General features: G+C 40.7%; 1 protein-coding gene across 1 annotated transcript in view; it reads left to right on the forward strand.

Annotated features, from left to right (window-relative positions):
* Positions 1–8,372: 8,372 nt before the first annotated feature.
* Positions 8,373–18,473, forward strand: part of lrrc7 (leucine rich repeat containing 7) — a 108,531-nt gene continuing 98,430 nt past the window's right edge. The window contains exon 1 of the mRNA XM_034707367.1: positions 8,373–8,810. Coding sequence (XP_034563258.1) covers positions 8,786–8,810 — 25 coding nt within the window. The 5' untranslated portion in view covers positions 8,373–8,785. The remainder of the gene's footprint in view (positions 8,811–18,473) is intronic.

Consider the following 18,473-nt stretch of genomic DNA (forward strand, 5'->3'; position numbering starts at 1 on the left):
GAAACTGTGTTACCATAGTAACTATGGATATGTCATATTGGCAGGGAGAAGACTGTGGGACAAAACTGCCTACAGTTGTGCTCTGCCGCTGTCTTCTCTCCTGTACTGCTGTTTAATTGAAGCATTAGGAGTCACTGCCATATACATGTCATCTTTTTCTGAACCCATCAGCCGTTGTTTGATGACGATGTAACCTCAGGGAGTGATGGGCAGCTTCTCTCGGCCTTTGGTGTAGCCAGCGGTCGGCAGCTGTCGACTGCGGCAGACTTCCTATTCCATGGCTTGCATTACTAACAGCCTGAAAATTCCTAGTTGGAATTGGGAGACAGCGAACTGGAGCAACGCTGTTGAATAACCAAAATTGACCATGGATTGGAAAGAAAATGAAGTCAAAGAATCTGTTGATCGCTCCGCCCTGACCTTCTCTCTCTATGTTGACCAAGCGGCAACCCCTGGTCTCAAAATATGAAGTGTTATAAACTGCAGTTCATCGAGCATATGCTTCAGGCTGGCTGCAGAAACACCGGAAACCACAGACACCAATTCAAAAAAGACGATATTTGCAACACTAATAAACATGTTTACAGCCTGGTTCAAAAAAGGTTCAGATCTACGTAGCTAATTTCTCTATCACACACACTGTACGGGGGGTGAATTTTTTGTAACGTGACGGTTCAGAAGATATTAACCTCCCTGTTACTCTCAAATTTCCTATATCTTTTATCCTTGGGGTCAATTTGACCCCAGCAATTTCAACCTCCAGAAACTGATTGTTACCCAGGTTTATGTGTCAGGTACTTTATGTTTTTTTGTGGTCTACCTAAATAGCCCTTTAATTAAAATATATTTCAAGCATAAACACAATTTAAAGCATTCATAAGAACTTAATTGTAAAACAGAACATGAAACTGCTGCAAGTTTGTCATGCTCTTGTCAGCCCTGTCTTGTTTCTATGTTATCATAGACACAGGACACATCATTGAATGTCTTTAGAGACAGGGTGGCTGGAAATATTATATCTCAATCTGAAGATTGGCGGTTCGATCCCAGCTCCTGCAGTCACATGCAGAAGTGTCCTTGGTTATAGTGACCTCAATATCATCCAAAACAACTAAAAAAAATGTGTGTAAAATGTTGATATTTCTTATGTTATATACAGCTAACACAGTCTGGGGTCAAATTGACCCCAAGGAACACAGGTGCATATTTCTTTTTACAGGAAATTGGAACAAATCAACATTTTAATTTTACGTTTTCCCAGTTGTCCTTATTAGATTTGGAAAAGTCATGAAACATGAAGCCAAATTTCAATTTAGAGACGTCAAACATTGAATGGGGTCCAATTGACCCCAAGGATAACATGAGGGTTAAGATTACGAGAACACAATAGCTGTTGGCTTGGAGGCTCAAAGCCTGCCTCTTTACCTCACACTAACTCGACAGAAGTTAGGTTGAGTTCAGCATTTCCAGTTTGGGTCCCTCCAGCAATTGGCTACAAAACAGCGCTCAGGAACAGATGGGTGACGTCACGGATACTACATCCATTATTTATACAGTCTATGACGTTGACAAGTTTTCACTCTGAATGTCATGTTATCATCACCATTTGTTTCAGTTACAAGATTAACAGTAGCATGCTGGAGATATGTCATTTTGGGGCACTTCCTGAAACAACATGTGCTTTTGATGTCATTGTAAAAGACTGTAGGGCTGGCATTAGCTTCAGACTGACCACAGAATAAGAATATCAAAACGGATCAATCAACAGAAGAGTATCAGCAGGTTTTGAACCAACAAGCACATTTTGGTAGTCCATAAAAGATGCCTGCTCATATGTCCCTAAAGATCTGAAAATGATTTTGTTCCCATGTGAAACCAAAAGTCAGTGTTGACATTTTGCTTTTGCCCAACAAATTGCAAACAACCATGACCTCGACCCAAGTGAGTGACCATGGTGCCTGTATAGACAGAGATTTATCATGTTGCGGTATTTTACTTTTTTTTTTTATGGCTTACAAATTGCATGACTCATGTCTAACCCCTGACTTCCTGCTGTTTCCAAAATGTAGAATGCTCCTCTATCTTTGCTCTCAGTTTATCTGGCAACGGAGCTTCTGATCCATGTTTGTTTGTTTGTTTGGATATAAGACATGCGCTGTCATCTGGTTTGGATTCTACTGACACCTATTAACTTTAATTTGCACTGCACCATGGGCGATGTGTCTTTGAAAACTGCCTTAACTGCATTCGTTATTGATTCTGTAACATGTGTATTCCATGCACTCCTTGCCAATACGTGCATGGAATGATCCCTCCACCTGCGTAGTATATATTTTGTCCACTTTACATCTCTTTATTTGGCTTTACTAAGCTGTACATCTATAAATATTACTTTAGGATTTAAAAATAAAACATTGGTAAACAAATTTTTTATTATGCAGGTGAGTCTGTTGGCAGTGGCATTCATGTCTTCTTGATTTAAGACATAGACTTGATGATCCACTGTTTGGCTTGTTTTGGTCTTCAATATACCAGAGTTGGACTTGAGTCGGTCTATTTAAATGCTCTCCTGGAAATGACTTGAGTCCAGCCCAGGTGGTCTTGATCACAGCTGCAGCTACTTAATGAAGTCCAGACCTCACAATGGGACATCTCAAAGTTTTAAGTTATTGATTCTTTATTTCCTTTACTCTAATTTAATATTTCCCTACAAAAGTAGTTGCCAAGTGATCTTGGCTAAGGCTTCTCTTACTGGCTAGAATTGTATTTGTTGCTTGGCAACATTAACTAAGTGAACACTTTAACAGGAAGCAACTATCAAGGCTTCAGTGATTTAATGACAACTCTCTCAGCTGGTTCTGGAGCAGGCTGTCAGAGCACTGCATGACATCCTGATACCTGCAGGGAACCATCTCATACTCTTATTTTCTCCCCCTGGAAGCAATCATGTGTGTGCATGAGTGTGCATGTGCGTGCGTGCGTGCGCGTGTGCGTGCATGTGTGTGTGTGTGTTTGAGTTGTAGATACTTCCCTCTCAGGCTGCTGGTGAAAGCTGCTAATGACACAATTCTGTCATCAGCTATCGTCCTCTGAGAATCCATTAAGTTTGTATCTCTTTGCTTTTCCAACTGTGATTGCTCTTATCCCATTACTACCATCACACGTACCTTCTTAAACCCATGTTGGGTTTACTAAGTCTATTTCCTCAAATACTGTACTTACACCTATTAACCAGAACATCATGACTCCCTGCCTATGATTGTGTCGGTCCCCTTTCATCAGGGGGAGGCTGAAACAGGCCTGACCTGATGAGGCAAGGACTCCTCTAGACCTCAGAAGGTGCTGGTTTCTGTCACAAAAACACAGCAGCAGATTCTTAAAGTCCTGTAAGTTGCAAGGTTGGGCCTCCATGATCAGACTTGGTCAACCAGCATGTCTCACACATGCTTTGGGGAATTTGGGGACCAAGTCAAGACCTTAAACTTGCTTTTTTGTTCCTCAAAGCCACCTTCAGTGGACAGGGGTCAGTACGGGCACCCTGACTGGTCTAGTATTGTCTGTATCCAGCATTATAATCTGCTCACTTAGAATCTATGGATAAAACTGGTCATCACAAAGACAGAAGAGCACCTCTTGACTAATAGGAAAACGACAGAATGAGTGAGTTTGAACAGTTTGCAGTTAAAGCTGACAGCCATGCAGTCATTGCTGTCACTGCTCAGTATCTGCAGAGCTGAGGATCTTTCCTTGTGTGACTTAATGAGCTGAATTGTTGTAGTTCCATTAACAGAATAAGTTTTAGGTGTTAGAGAAAGAGATGCAGTTGGGTACCCCGAGTATTCAAGCTCTCTAAAAATACCACAGTGTGACCTACAGCTTGTTTTATGGAAGATCCGTGCCTTGCTTTCTAAAACCAGAGCAGCCCAGAATAGGACCTGTGGGCAAAATCAGCTGAATCTGAGCAACCTGAAATGAGACCTGTGGGCAAAAGGGCTGCACAGAGTGTAAGATGATCATATTCAGTCTTGTGTTTAATTGGATCATTTTTTATCCACCGTACTTGACAACAACTAACCAGTAAGCCTTGTAAGTCTCTGTATTTACAGTATTTGTGAACATTTTGAGAATCTCTTGTCTTTGAGTGTTTAACATATTTGCTACACCTCAAGGACTTTGGGATTTCTCCAGTTTCTTCTCCTTGGAGAAGAATAAGGATTTGTGCATTTCTTGTTCAGTCTTCAACTTCTCCTCCGCAGCCTTTACAAGCAGGAATATGCAACTAATTACACATGCAAGTTTACACATCTTCTAATAATGTTGTTTGTCAATCTCTCTGGAGCAAGACATCAATACAGTGTGGTCCAAAGCAAAGTAAATGTACGTCACTGCAGTCAAACACAGGGCTTGTGAAAGAGTGCAAAGCTGCATTTAAGAAAGACATTTGTGGAAACTTTTTTATCAATCAGATGTTCAAGGATTCCTCAACAATTTGTTCACTTTACTGTAACAGCTCTCTGTCGGTCTGAATAAAATTACCAGCAGAGACACATATGCACCAAGGATGAACATGATTTGTTAAAACTCTATTTCCATTTGCAAACAAGCCTTGAGAAGACAAAACTCACCTTCCATTCAAAAGACATTTCATTCATATTATTTTATTGTGTGTTTTGTCATCATTTTTCAAAATATGGTTAAGTTCTCAACTTTATGTTGTTTTGAGAACAAAATATCTGCTATATACTTAAACTAAAAGCCAGAGGGAACTGTCAACTGTTGCCAGGAAACAAACAGCCTCAACTGCTCTTAAATGAGACCTTGACTTCAACTTTTTCAGATTCACTCTCAGAAAGTATCACCCCTGAGGGGAAACGTAACAATGTAATGTCAAAGTTGTTGTTTTTTACCTCTGTTTGTTTGTGGAGGTACTTGATGCGCTGAAGTAGAGAGATGGCTTGTTGACTGACAGAGCGAGTGGTTGGCCAGCTGCCTGTTTCCTCACAGACTGTTGTTAAACTCAGTCAGTCTTGGTGAGTCTCAGTGCTGCCATCTGGGCTTAACTGGCTCTTCTTTCTGGCACTGGCAACTGGTGCATATGGCCCAAAGATACTATGTCATGTTTGAGTAGAGTTTAGTAGATGAGGAGCTGAAGGTCCTGAGCTATATTTGACTATAACGTGTCAGGGACCATGTGTTTTATTTACTTGTCGTGACCATCTCAAGGGAGTTAAATGTCATGTATTTACATTTGTTCATCTGTTATCCATTACATATTTATTCTCTTCATTAAAGTGCAGGATCTGTCTGAACACGACCATACTTTGGTACTGAAACTGTTCTGGTTTTAGTACAAGTATATTGCCAATCATGTTTCAGATATTGGTTGCAGTTATAATGTGTAGATTCAGCCAAGCTCTAATCAGACATCTGCATGTGCAAGTCAGCTAACAATCAGAACTTGGACACCAATTCTCGCACAAAAATCGGTCTTGCTATTCAAGTTGCTAATCTGAGTGCAAACAATGAAGCACACAGAAGGGAAAGTCTGGATTGAAGTCGCTTCACAAACTGCTAGCTTCAGGAAGGCCTGAATGCCATCGCTCCTAGAGGCTATATCGTTGTCAAACGATGGGTGCTGAGTTCAAAGATTGTTGCAAATGTAACTTCGCCTTTCAAGTCATAACATCAGACATCTTCCAAAGCCAGCATCATTTTACTTCATTACTCAGTTGAATTTTGTGTTGGGGTTAAGATTTTGCATACTCAGAGGCTACCCAGTACAACAGGGGCCATGCAATCTGAATAGACCCACTGGTGGTATCAACTCAAATATACAGGTACATCTCAATAAAGTTGAATATCATCAAGAAGTTCAGTATCCCATTTGTTATTTAAAGAACTGAAAATGTAATGTATTTCAGACTCAATACATGTAAACTAAAATGTTTGCGGAATTGTTCTTTTTGATTCTGATTATTAGCTCCAAAAGGCAAGTAAAAAAAGCACATCTCAAAATATTACAGTATTTTGAGTAAGTAAATGACTAAACAAAATGAATACCATGTATCTCTCAGTGTAGTTCAATTTAGAACATGCAGCCACACCCATGGAGAAGACTGCTGACTTGACAGTTGTGCAGAAGACGATCACACAGACACCCTCCAAAGGAAGGTAAGCCACAGAGGATCATTGCTGAACAGGCTGGCTGTTAGCAGAGTGCTGTTTGGAAACATATCAATGAAAGTGCACTGGAAGAGGAAAGTGTGGTGTAAAAGGTGATCAGGGATGACCACAGCCTTGGGAGAGCTTCACAAGGAGAGGACTGAGGCGTATGTCATAATTAAGAGCCACCAATGCAGAGGTGTCATCAGGAAAGGGGCTACAACTGCTGTATTCCTCATACCAAACCACTCCTAAACCAGAGGCGATGTCAGAGGCGTCTTACCTCAGGAGGAAAAGCACTGGACTGTTGTTAAGTGGTCCTAAGTCCTCTTTTCTGATTAAAGTACATTTTGTATTTAATTTGTAAATCAAGGTCCTAGAGTCTACTAGTGGAAGAGTTGAGAGGCACAGAATCCAATGTGTTCTAAGTCCAGGTTGAAGTTTCTGCAGTCTGGGGTGCCATGTCATCTGCTGGTGTTGCTCTACTGTGTTTTATCAATTCCAAAGTCAGCGCAGCCATCCACATGAGATATTAGAGCGCCTCATACTTTCATCTGGTGACAAGCTGTTTGAAGATGCAGATTTCCTTTCCCAACAGCGCCAAAAGAACTACCAAATGTTCACAGACCATGATACTACTGTGCTTAATTGGCCAGTCAACTGGTCTGATCTGAACCCCATAGAGAACCTGTTGGGTATTTGTCAAGAGGAAGATGAGAAACAGCTGAACCAAAAATACAGACAAGCTGAAGGCTGCTGTCAAAGCAAAACTTCAGCAGTGCAACATGGCTGATTACTACCATTCCACAAAACACTGATGCAGTCATTTTTGGAACTCATACCAAGTATTCAGCGTATAAATGAACACACTTTTGGACTGTATTTGAAATATTTTTTGATTGATCTTTGAAAATATTCCAATTATTTGAGATACTGGATTTCTGATTTTCACAAGCAGTAATCTCCGGTCTCAAAATATGAAGCCCATGCGGAAGTGTTATAAACTGCAATTCATCAAGTATCTGCTTGAGGCTGGCTGCAGAAACACCGGAAACAACATACACACCAATTCAAAAAAGATGATCTTTGCAACAATATTAAAAATGTTTACAGCCTGGTTCAAAAAACAGCTTGGGTCTACGTAGCTCATTTCTCTATCGGCACATACTGTATGGGGGTGATTTTTTTTCCAATGCAACGGTTCAGAAGATATTAAGATTATGAGTTTTGCCCCAAAAAGGACATGACAGGTGGGAACAGGTGGGACAGGTGGGAACACATAGCTGTTGGCTAAGAGGCTCAAACCACTCCTCTTTACCTCACACTAACTTTGGTTGAGTTCAGCATTACCAAAATGGCTTCTGCTGACGATTGGCTTCAAAACAGCGCTCAGGAACAGAGGGGTGACGTCACGGATATCACGTCCATTATGTATACAGTCTATGGATTTTCATTAGTAATCACAGGAGTTGTTCATGGCGTGCCTCGAAACTTGTGTCAATTTGACAGAGTCACAGGCTTTGACTTTTCACATTTTCAGAGAATCATCAACTATCGATAATAGTTGACAATGAACTAAGCTATTTGTGAATAATTAGACTAGCTGTTTTGTGTATATTGTATGTTTAAAAATCTATTTTGATTGTGCCAAAATGATGCAGTTGTGCTTCGGATTGTTCCTTTAGCAGCTGGCATTTTTAATTCCACCCAAGTATGACAGCTTTCACAAGATAGAATATGTCTGTATGATTGCATGTGTAGTCACAAAACATGAACAGAGTATTTAAAATAGTCTTTTCGCAACATTGGGTTATTTTAGTCCGCTAAAGATTTTTTTTCTCTCAGGAAATGATAGAGGCAGCATGGCAACAGTCTCAGGGACAAGCTGTGTGCGCGTGCGCGTGTGTGACACGATGAGATAAAAAGACTACCTCAGTTCTCGCTCCATCCCTCTCTCTCTCCCTCACACAGAAACACACACAGAGATATCTTTGCACAATTAGGCTTACAACACACACAAACACGCACCTCCATGCGCACGCACTACTCCGGCGTCCTCGTTCTATCTTCATCTCTCTCTCTCTCTCTCTCTCTCTCTCCCTCTCTCTCTCTCTCTACGGGGGGGATAGATGGGAGGAGACGCTCGTGCTGAATGTGTTTTCCCTGCAGCAGGGTTTACGGTAGAGGAAGAAGAGGAGGAAGAAGAAGAGGAAGAAGGGCACCGCTTTGAGACTCGGTTCCAGATCCGTTCTAACCGCACACTGACCTTTCCCTGTGCACGCGGCATCTCGCTTCTTTTTCTGTCTTCTTCTTTGATGGAGGCTGCGAGAGGCATTCGACCACAAACCCTGCCGAGAATATCTGTCTGAAAACGGCCAAACTTGGATTTTAATCCCTAAAAATGAGCTTCTGTACCCGGGCTGGCGTGCTCATTTCCTTGGTCTCCCGGCCCCGGGGGTCCTGCTGAAGATGCGGCTGGTAGCGCGGGTACCTGTCCTGGTTTCACACCGGCTCGGTTCGTCCCGGTAGAGACTGACTGCCCGGTGCTTCTGTCAGAATAAGGGGATCAAGAGTGTTTTTCATTATTTTCCTCTAACCGGATTCTCCACTAGCAACCTGACAGATGGATAACTACTCTACTTTACAACGTAAGGATGCATACCTGCTGCATTATCCATTATAATGCTTATTTTTATTAGAAAATATCTTCATTTTATCATAGTAAGCACTCAATAAGTGACATTTTCATTATACAGAAAATCCCTACATTTTCTATTGTGCATTTTACGTTTGAAAATGTTCCCTTTATGCTCATAACAGACTTCTCATGTTTTTCCCATGACGGTACATCTTTAATATCCGTGTGTCATGTGACACATTCAGAGGCATCAGTTCATATTGCATCAACATCACCTCTCAGCATGTCTCATCATCTGGCCAACATCCTTTCTGATCAAAATTGGTTTCTCCATCCTCCTAAAGACCATTTGAAGCTGTGTGAGGAGCTAATGAAACAGCCATGACTGCAGGAAGAGAGAGTGTGTTTGTGTGTGTGTGTGTGTGTGTGTGTGTGTGCTGATGATATATGATGCAGTGTCACACACTCTCCTGCTTTGACATGTAGCCCCCCAGCTGTTCTGCTATGATAGCTTTGTGCTCCCACATAAGACATTATAACACACACACACACACACACACACACACACACACACACACACACACACACACACACTCACACACACACTCCGACACCTGTTAAATTCTGCAGCCTGAGGTATTGTGTCTTATTAGCTTATCTTTCCCATTATTTATCTGTATCAGTCATGCTTGTAATGACTAAGGCTTGTTAACCACTGACTACATGCTTTACTGCTGCTGTTATGATATGACACCTGGATTTTATTGTCTGGATCATAATTTTAGGTGTTATGTGCAGGGATTTTTGTGTCCAGTCTTATTACTAGGCAGCACACATAGCTACTGTATGTCTCTCTCACTTGCAGCCAGGGCGCTAATGCAACATGCATAAAAAAAGAGGCTTCATCTAATCAAAGGGAATATTTAATTACTGTCTTCAATGCAACACATTTCAAAGCTCCTCTGTCTGTGTTGCCTCTGAGATGAGCTCTATTAATACATTTTTTATTTAGCAGGGCTCTGCACCCCCTGCTAATAACCTTATTTTGTATCGTTTTGCAAATGTGTCCTCCTGTGATTTCAGTGTCTTCAGTGGCTTTGACATTGTGGGACATAGTAGTCCAGTCTGTGCACTGGATATAACAGATGTAATACTCCAGCCTGCAGAGCAATCTGCCTCATGCACAGATGTGCAATCTCTTTCTTTGTCCTCATCATGAACAGTTCTGTTATTTTGAGTTGCCTGCAGGCGTAGGCAGCAGACATGCTAGTTACTCCGAAGAGTCTTTGATTTGAACAGACATGAAGGGAAAGTGTAGAAGAGCCAGGTAGAAATGTGTTTTACTGGTTGGTTCACTAACATAACAGCTGATCTTCAGTGCAGTTTTGAGATAAGTCATAGGTTGTGCTGGTTTAGTTTTTTCATGTTATTACATTTTAGAGGGGAACATTCCCAGTTTTACTCGATTACATCAAACATCTCATATTTGTAGTTACAAAAAATATCCTCTCTTTTCTTCATTTTTGAGAATTAAGCTCGTTATTTTCATAAAGAAGTGCTATAGTGCATCCTTGGTACTGCTTTCTCTGATTCTAAAAACATGCTGTATTTTTGTTAGTTATTTTAGTTATTTTAAGACTGGTTGATATATTCCAACAAAAAACTGTTTTTAAGACTCCATTTTTCTTTGTACAAATCTAGTGCTACAATAAGCTCCACTTGGACAAACTGCTGGAAAAATAGTACTCTCACATTCATTCATCTGTGGTTGCAACTCCATTTATGACACCATTTGGCATATGAACTGGTTTGACTTTTATTTGGCTCATTGGCTGATGATACTTCTGGTGCATCAATTGAAATAGATCTAACATTATGCATGAACTACGACCTTACATTGACACTTAGTCATTAGTTAGTGAATATTCTGCTGTTAAAAAAGTGGTTGACAATGTGAAGTGTTTGAAAAGTGCTATAATTCGTCAGAGAAGGACTAGTAGTGGCTTTAGGTTTGCCAATAGGATACAACAGTTGGACAGAAGGAACATCATTACAGTGTCAGAAGCTGGTAATTTGTCAAACTGTATACTTATCATGTAGTCATTATGTCCCAGTTCATGATCGTCTCCAGTGTTCGGTGAATGACAGGAGCTGTTTTTTGGCTGTTAGCCTCTTGGCTGTTGTTCAGAATAGTGTTCAAAGACTCTTTCTATCAGACACCTGTTGGTCACAGGAGTGATAATGACATATTTGGCAACAGTGTTTGGTCTCAAGTCAACCCCAGTGCAGCTTACCTTGGACACAGACTTTGAATTGTAACTTTAGAGAAAATGTAGTTTGTGCAACAGGCTGCTGCACACCTTGACGGTTTAGCCAGCATTTTCCCGACGTATCAAAATGCCTCTAAAACGCTGACAAACGCTGAAATATCAATGTTTTTTTCAATTTTGGGCGTATACACAGCATATTCATAACTTAAGCCCAACTATAGTCCACTTGTGCAAAGCGTGCGGCAGCGTAATAACGCAGAGAAAGTGTAAAAAAGGCTGCCGCTCGTTAATGACGATGTATACGTTTTGAAATGAGATGCACTTCATTGGTGATTAAAAAACTTGTGTGTTATTAGAAAAACTTGTACAGTCTCTCTTTGTAAGAACATGATGAGTCGTAGAGAGTGTCAGAGGAGTGAAAACAGCAGGAACACAGCCTCTGCTCTTTACAAGAAGTTACACTTATTGACTGCGATTTTCAAAAACGTAACATTTTGAACTTCATTGAATTCAACAACAGCAGCTTTATCGTTGAACACCACCAGACCCCAACATGCTTGCTTCAGCTTCTGTTTCAGAGGCTCTGCACTGAGTGAGTGCTCCAAAGCAGACTTGCTTGCCGTACTATGACGTATTCCAGCGTGCTTCAGCGTGCTCTTATCTTATACAAAATGTACCTATAACTTATGCGATGTACGCACGCGTACTCGCCAATTTTTTTAGACGCTGGCAAAATCGTCAAGGTGTGACAGGGCCATTACTTACTAGGGCTGTCAAAATTGCTCCAAAATGACGTTCGAATATTCGCTCTAAAAAAATCCCATAGGTTCGAACCATTCGAATATCTATATTTGCGCATTATGTCAATAACAGGTGGACAAACTAATACAAGGAGACATAACTACCATAACTAATAGTGGTGCAACGGATCATCGTTGATCCGTGATCCGTACGGATGCCTCTCCACGGATCGGCACGGACGTGGTCCGCGGATCGGTTGATGAAAAAAGTTGCGCGTGTTCACGTGATGACCGCATGTTCAATCCACACTCACTCGTCAAGCACAGCTGTTGTCATGGCAAGTGAAGAAGCAGAGGAACTTGAAAACCCTCCTGCAACTTTTAAGTCACATGTATGGGAGCATTTTGGTTTCCCTGTGAAATACAGTGAATGCTGAATGTGATTGAGCCACGTTATGAAATTCTGTCGCGCACCCACTAGACCAGAGGCCGTCAATACGCGTCCCGTGGACCGCATCCGGCCGCCTGTTCATGGCCCCCGAACTGTTATTCCTTCACTCTGTGTTCTGGTAATGTTTACCGGGACTTGTCTCCATGTCAACGATACGCAGACAGGCTGTTACTGGGTCACTTACAGTCCACTGCTGCGAGTGCAATTTTTAACTTTCACTTTAATTTATGGAGCAGTTCGCATATTTGCACTTTGCCAGCTGTAGGACCCTAGAATGCACGAAAACGTGTGTTCAGTTTGAATCCCAAAGAATAGTGGACAGTGAAAATCAGCAAATGAAAGAAGAATGGAGTGAAACTTTTGAAGTTCCTCTGCTCCTTCATTTGCCATGCCATGAAATGCAGTGAATGAGCCAGGACTGGGCCCAGAGTAAATTTGAGTTGATGGTTGTTTTTATTTAATGGGCAAAAGTTTAAAAGTGTTTTACAAAATAAATGGAGGACAAAGTTATATTTGTCTTTTTATTTTTTAATTTTTTTTGCTGATCTGAAAAATGATCCGATCCGTGACTCAAAACCGTGATCCGATCCGAACCGTGAGTTTTTTGATCCGTTACACCCCTAATAACTAACATACTACACATTACAAAACAAGTAAATGACCTAATGGTCTATATCTTAACACTTTTAAGACCGTAGACCTCTCGCTCGCCCCCCTCCCCTCTCTGTGCGTAATGCGCTGAGTGAGTGCTGAACAAGACTTGTGCGAGCAATTAAAGGTCCCAACTCTTGTCCCTAATATAGGCAGGCTTCATTCAGTGATTGAAGCAAATATTATTAACATTAATTGAAGGTAAAAACGAAAAAGTAGTCCACTTACATTCTTGGCGCTTGTATAAAAAAAGAGGAAAAGCTGCATTTTATACCAGTGTCACTGATGGCCGGGCTCTTTTAGTCCACTGTCAATGTAGGGTCTTAGGCCTGAGAGGTTATTTGCCAAAAACACAAGACAGTCCACATGTGAAGAAGCCAGATCTCTTTTTATTCACTATGTTCCCAGCGGAGGAAAGGACGCGTTCAGAGCGCACTGAGGATCCGGGGACGGAGAGATTTCTCTCTGCCGTCTGCTTCACGCTGTGCATGTGTGACTCCTGTGACCTGTCCCTGACCTGTCATGCAGTGCGCCCACTCACAAAGCAGCCGCAGATGTGTTTTTTTCCACAATCGAATATTAATTTTCACAATCAAATCTCCGTTTTTTTTAAATATTCGAATATATATTCGAATTTAGAATATTCGTTGACAGCCCTATTACTTACATATTCAATACAAGACTGATACTTGTAATACATGATCAAAACTCTGAGGAGCCTTTTGAGGATTGTAATTTCTTTTCCGCTTCTTTCAAGCAGTTGATCAAGGTTAAGTGGTGCCTTTAGCAAGCCGCTTAGACAGCCTTCAGTTGCAGTTTGTCCTTCCAGTGATCAGTTTATTGATTATAAAAAATACACCCATAACTTCTTTGGTAAAAGTTAAACCATGAGGGGAAACTTTGCTACCTAAAAACACCAAACACTCTCCAGGGCCACTTTTAAAGTGTGAGGAGGAGCTGCTTTAATGATCTAATAGAACTGAATTTCTTTATATTTTGGACTTTTGGTTGGCTGAGGAATGAGGTTTTGAAGACGTGAGGTTGGGTATTGGATACACCTTACTGTGATTTTTGACCTTTTAAATCCCCCCAAAATATTTTATCCTTCCTATCCATTCCTTTAGAGTTCTTTTAGGGGGAATTTCTTGTCTTTTAAAATAGGTTTTATTTCTTTATCTTGACTTGTGTGATTTTATGAGCTGCCTGTTTTATTTTGCTGACCATGTGAAGCACATTGTAACTTTGTTTTTGAAAAGAGCTCTACAAATACATTATTATTATTATTCTTAAGAAGAGAGAGTGATAAAAAGTTCTGATAGTGAAAGTTGTATTTAAGTTCCTCTGTGTATTTTTCTTTGCACAGCCGCCTGTTTTCACTTCTGTTTGACTGCATTCTCCACCCATTCCAGTCTAACTAGAACCAGCCTCACTTGGTCCTGAGTCCTTCTGTGAGTCCTTCTGTGTCAGTCTACATTAGAGGAAGTTTCTCTCGTGTTGAGTGTGATGTTGGAGGCTTCAGATGCAAACAAGATAAATGCATTAACATTCCTCTTCAGAGAGCCAGCTCGCATGCAGCTCGAGGAGGAAGCTCGGCTCAGGCTCTCCCTCTCTCCTGCAGCGCTGACAGGACTATGCCTGCTCCTGCTGCTGATGCTGCTGCTGGTGCTGATGCTGCTGGTTGCCTAGTGACTGTATCTAAGGAACCGGGCTCCCATCGTCATGGTGACTGGCCAAGGGAAAGAGAGACTCAGTGAGGGAAGAGGGACAGAGCAGATAGCGGTGCATCTGTTTTATGAAGATGGGGATGGATTGTGATATTATCGAGCATGATGATGAGGATGATTATGGTGGTTATGATTGTTATGTGTTAGTGTTATTGGCTGGGTGATGTCACTGATGATGCTGAAAGAGGTAACAGAATCATCTCAGATTAACTGAGTCTTTATTTAGAGGCTGAGGAGAGAGAACAGTCTTTGTCAGTACCAGAAATGACCAAAAACACGCCTCTAGGAAGAGCTTGGGATCTTCAAAGAGGATGATTGCTCATCATGGAAGCAGTTGGGTGCTTTCACTAAATGTTGAGTATTTGGCAGATACTGAGCATATACATGGACTCTCAAGAAGTAAATGCTGACGGATAAGGCTGCAAATATAAGTAGATTTCACCAGAAAATTAATCTGCAACTCGTTTGAAGTCTTAACAAATATAAAATGACTTTGTTCCAGCATTCATGATCCAAAGATTTCTGCCTTTTCTGTCGTATTGCATCATAACCTAAAGATATTTGGGGTTTGGACTTGTGGCTGGACAAAACAAAATATTTTGAGGAATCCACTTGAGAAATACTGATGCATGGTTTCAATATTTTCAGTCTTTTTCAAAGTCATTGGCTCCTGGAGTTGTAGAGTTTATCAGAAGGATTGTGGGTAATAAAAGCAGTTGTAGTTGTACCAACAGTTCTGCTGCTTTTTATGAAATATCCTCTGTTTTTTAAGTCATAGTTTTTTATTTCTCTTTAAAGCCAGCTACTTCGATGATCTTGCTCATTGATTTATTTGACATTCTAAGATCATGTAGTTAATCACGAATCAAGAAAATAATTGTCCTATTTATTAGTAATGAAAATATTAATTAGTTTCAGGTTCAAGACTGAAAAACGAAAACATTTTCAAGTCTTACCTGACTCTGAAAATCAGAGAGACCCCTCAAATGAAAGGAAAATATGACAGATGTTCAAATTTGTGTTTTATCACCTGGATATGTAAAAAAAAATTGTCAGGGCGCCGTAGGCTTAGTGGTCTGAGTGTGCACCCCATGTACAGTGGATATGGTCCTTGTTGCAGTGGTCACTGGTTCGCCTCGACTTTTTGTTGCATGTCTTCCCCTACTCTCTGCTCCCCATGTTTCCTGTCTCTCTTCAGCTGTCACATCCCTCTTTCCAGACCCTACTCCATCGAGGCAGATGGCTGTCTAACAATAGTCTGGTTCTGCTTGAGGTTTCTGCCTGTTAAAAGGAAGTTTTTCCTCACCGCTGTTACTAGCTAAGTACTGCAAGGAGCAATGCTCATGGTAGATTAAGGTGCAGACTGAGTCTTATCTTGTCTTAGTGTTGGGTCTCATCCTGCTATTGTAAAAGTGCCTTGAGATACCATTTGTTGTGGTTTGGCACTATACGAATAAAGATTGATTGATTGATTGATTGATTGATTGATTGATTGATTGATTGATTGATTGATTGATTGATTGATTGATTGAAAATGCCCAAAAATATGACTAAACAAAAATCATTTAGTTTTTCTTAAGTTAGAACGAGAGGCCACGATCTTAAACTAATCATTTACATGATTTTGTATTTAATCAGAGGCCGCTCAAAATGCACATTTTAGAAGACGAAGAAGCAGAGAGTGGTTGTTGTGCTTAAAACAGTTTGTGTTAATTGACGTTTTTGATTTGTTTTTAAATGTCAAATGGAGGATCATACTTATCATGCATCACAGGAGCTTCTTGTCCTTGAAGGCCACTGCTGCTTCACTGATTTCGGTGGAGCTTCAATCGAGAATCTGACCGCTAGATATCCCTATAAATTCCCATAACTAGGTAGACAGTTAACATAACTAGCTGCTCAGCTACCTGATTCAACCATTTCCATAACAGTTTCTGTTTGACTCCTCTCCTTGTCAGTTTGATCGTTGTACGTTTGTCATGAAGCATTGCGTAAACACTAATTGGTGCCACAAATCAACAAGTTGGTTCCTTGAGTCTGAAGTCTAACCTGGTGCTCTGTGTTCACTGTTACGTGAGCTTCATTTGTCCTCCTGCCCTCAGGTAAAATGTTACCATGCTGAGTGAAAAGTCATTGCTCATTCACACAACATTTTTAGATTTGAGGTTTGTTTTTTGCATACGTGCTCAAACTGTGATGATGGAACTACGATTTATGGTGCAGCCTTGTTGGCTCCTTGCCTCCTTTTTTGTGTTCAGCTGAGTTACAACAATACTGACGCTTGCATTGAGGTATTTTGTATGACTTGGAGCGGTGTCACTGTTTAAGCAGAAACTACACCCTTGCAATGTAATATCATTTTCCTGTGTTAACTTTAAACCTCAAAATCCATGCACGGGAAGCTGTGCAGGATTCTGGAGAAGCCGAGAGGAGAGGAGAGGATGGAGGGAGGAGGAACAGACAGAAACATTATCCTCTCGGTCACGGCACGTTCTGTACTGTAGGTTCACACAGGCTGCATGAAAACCGCTCCAGCCCAGGATAAATTTATCTCCTTCGTTTAGTTCATGTAACTGCTTTAATGTGATTTTTTTCCCGTCCTTCGCTGCGAGTACAGATTCATGTGGGAGCATCCGTTCTGTCCTCTCTCCAGTCTCGGTGACAGTGTTGCCATGGTTGCATCATGCACATTGTTCTCTCCGGGGTGACATAATTCTTTGGCTCGAACAAGAGATTCCTGTTCCTGTTCTTGTTTGCGCTGGTGAAAATGAATCTCAGTATGAAATATTTAACTTGATGCTAACAGTGCTGTTCATGCTTCAAAGCGTGATCCTGTTTTACATTATGTATTCCTTTAAGTGATGATAGTCACGTTTTGCTGGAAAGGAGTAGATTTAATTCAGGCACTTTTGTTAGAAATAAACAAAATAAGTTGGGTTTGTTTAAAAGATAATGGCTGATCACATTAGAGATGTGCCACAAAATGAAGATTAGATAGTAAAAATGCAATAACAGAATATGATTTTTTCAAAATTGCCTCTCATCTGCTGCAAACAGATAGCAAGCAAACAGTTAGTTATTACCAATTGAATCACAAACTGGTTATAAATCATGACAGCAACCTTCAATCTCAGCTAGTAATTAGACACATTTTGGTTTTGGACTGTTGTTCATACTTAATGAGACATTTGGTGGTGTTGCCTGGAGTGCTGGCAAATTTTGCGAGGCATTTTATTGTAATTAGAGAGTAGATGAACACAGTGCATGATGGAGCTGCAGCAATTACCTGATTAAAAGAAGATGAAACTTGAATTAAGGTGGTAATCATTTAGTCATTTCATTTAGGTCATTTCTGAGGTAACAAAAGTGATGTCAGCTTCTCAAATAGGTTTTTAGCTTCGTGCTCATTCACACTCCAGTATACTGATTATATTTGAGTTTTAGAAAGCTGATTGGGCAAAACAAAATACTTTTGGATTGATTTTGGCAAATTAAATAATGCAGTTGTCTCTTACTTTTTCTAGCTGTGCAATACAAACTATGAATTAAAATAATGACATTTGTGCACGTTGGTGTGTGTGGAAGAGAGGTACAACATAGAGTAAAACATTATTTCCTGTAGGCAGCAGGAAGTGCTAAGGCTAAAGGTCAAAAGCTATAAGCTAATATCGGTATGTAGGTGGGTTCAGCCGAGGACGCTTATCATAGAGGTAGATTTTGGAGAGAATAAAAATTGAGTTTGAGAGCTAAAAGGACTATCGGTTTTTGGCCAATTGCCAAAAAGAGCCTCCAACTTTGACCCCTCTTATAGGCCACATCTTAAGACAAAAACTCAAG

This window comes from Notolabrus celidotus, chromosome 2, assembly GCF_009762535.1.
Source record: "Notolabrus celidotus isolate fNotCel1 chromosome 2, fNotCel1.pri, whole genome shotgun sequence".
In the NCBI taxonomy this organism is placed as follows: Eukaryota; Metazoa; Chordata; class Actinopteri; order Labriformes; family Labridae; genus Notolabrus; species Notolabrus celidotus.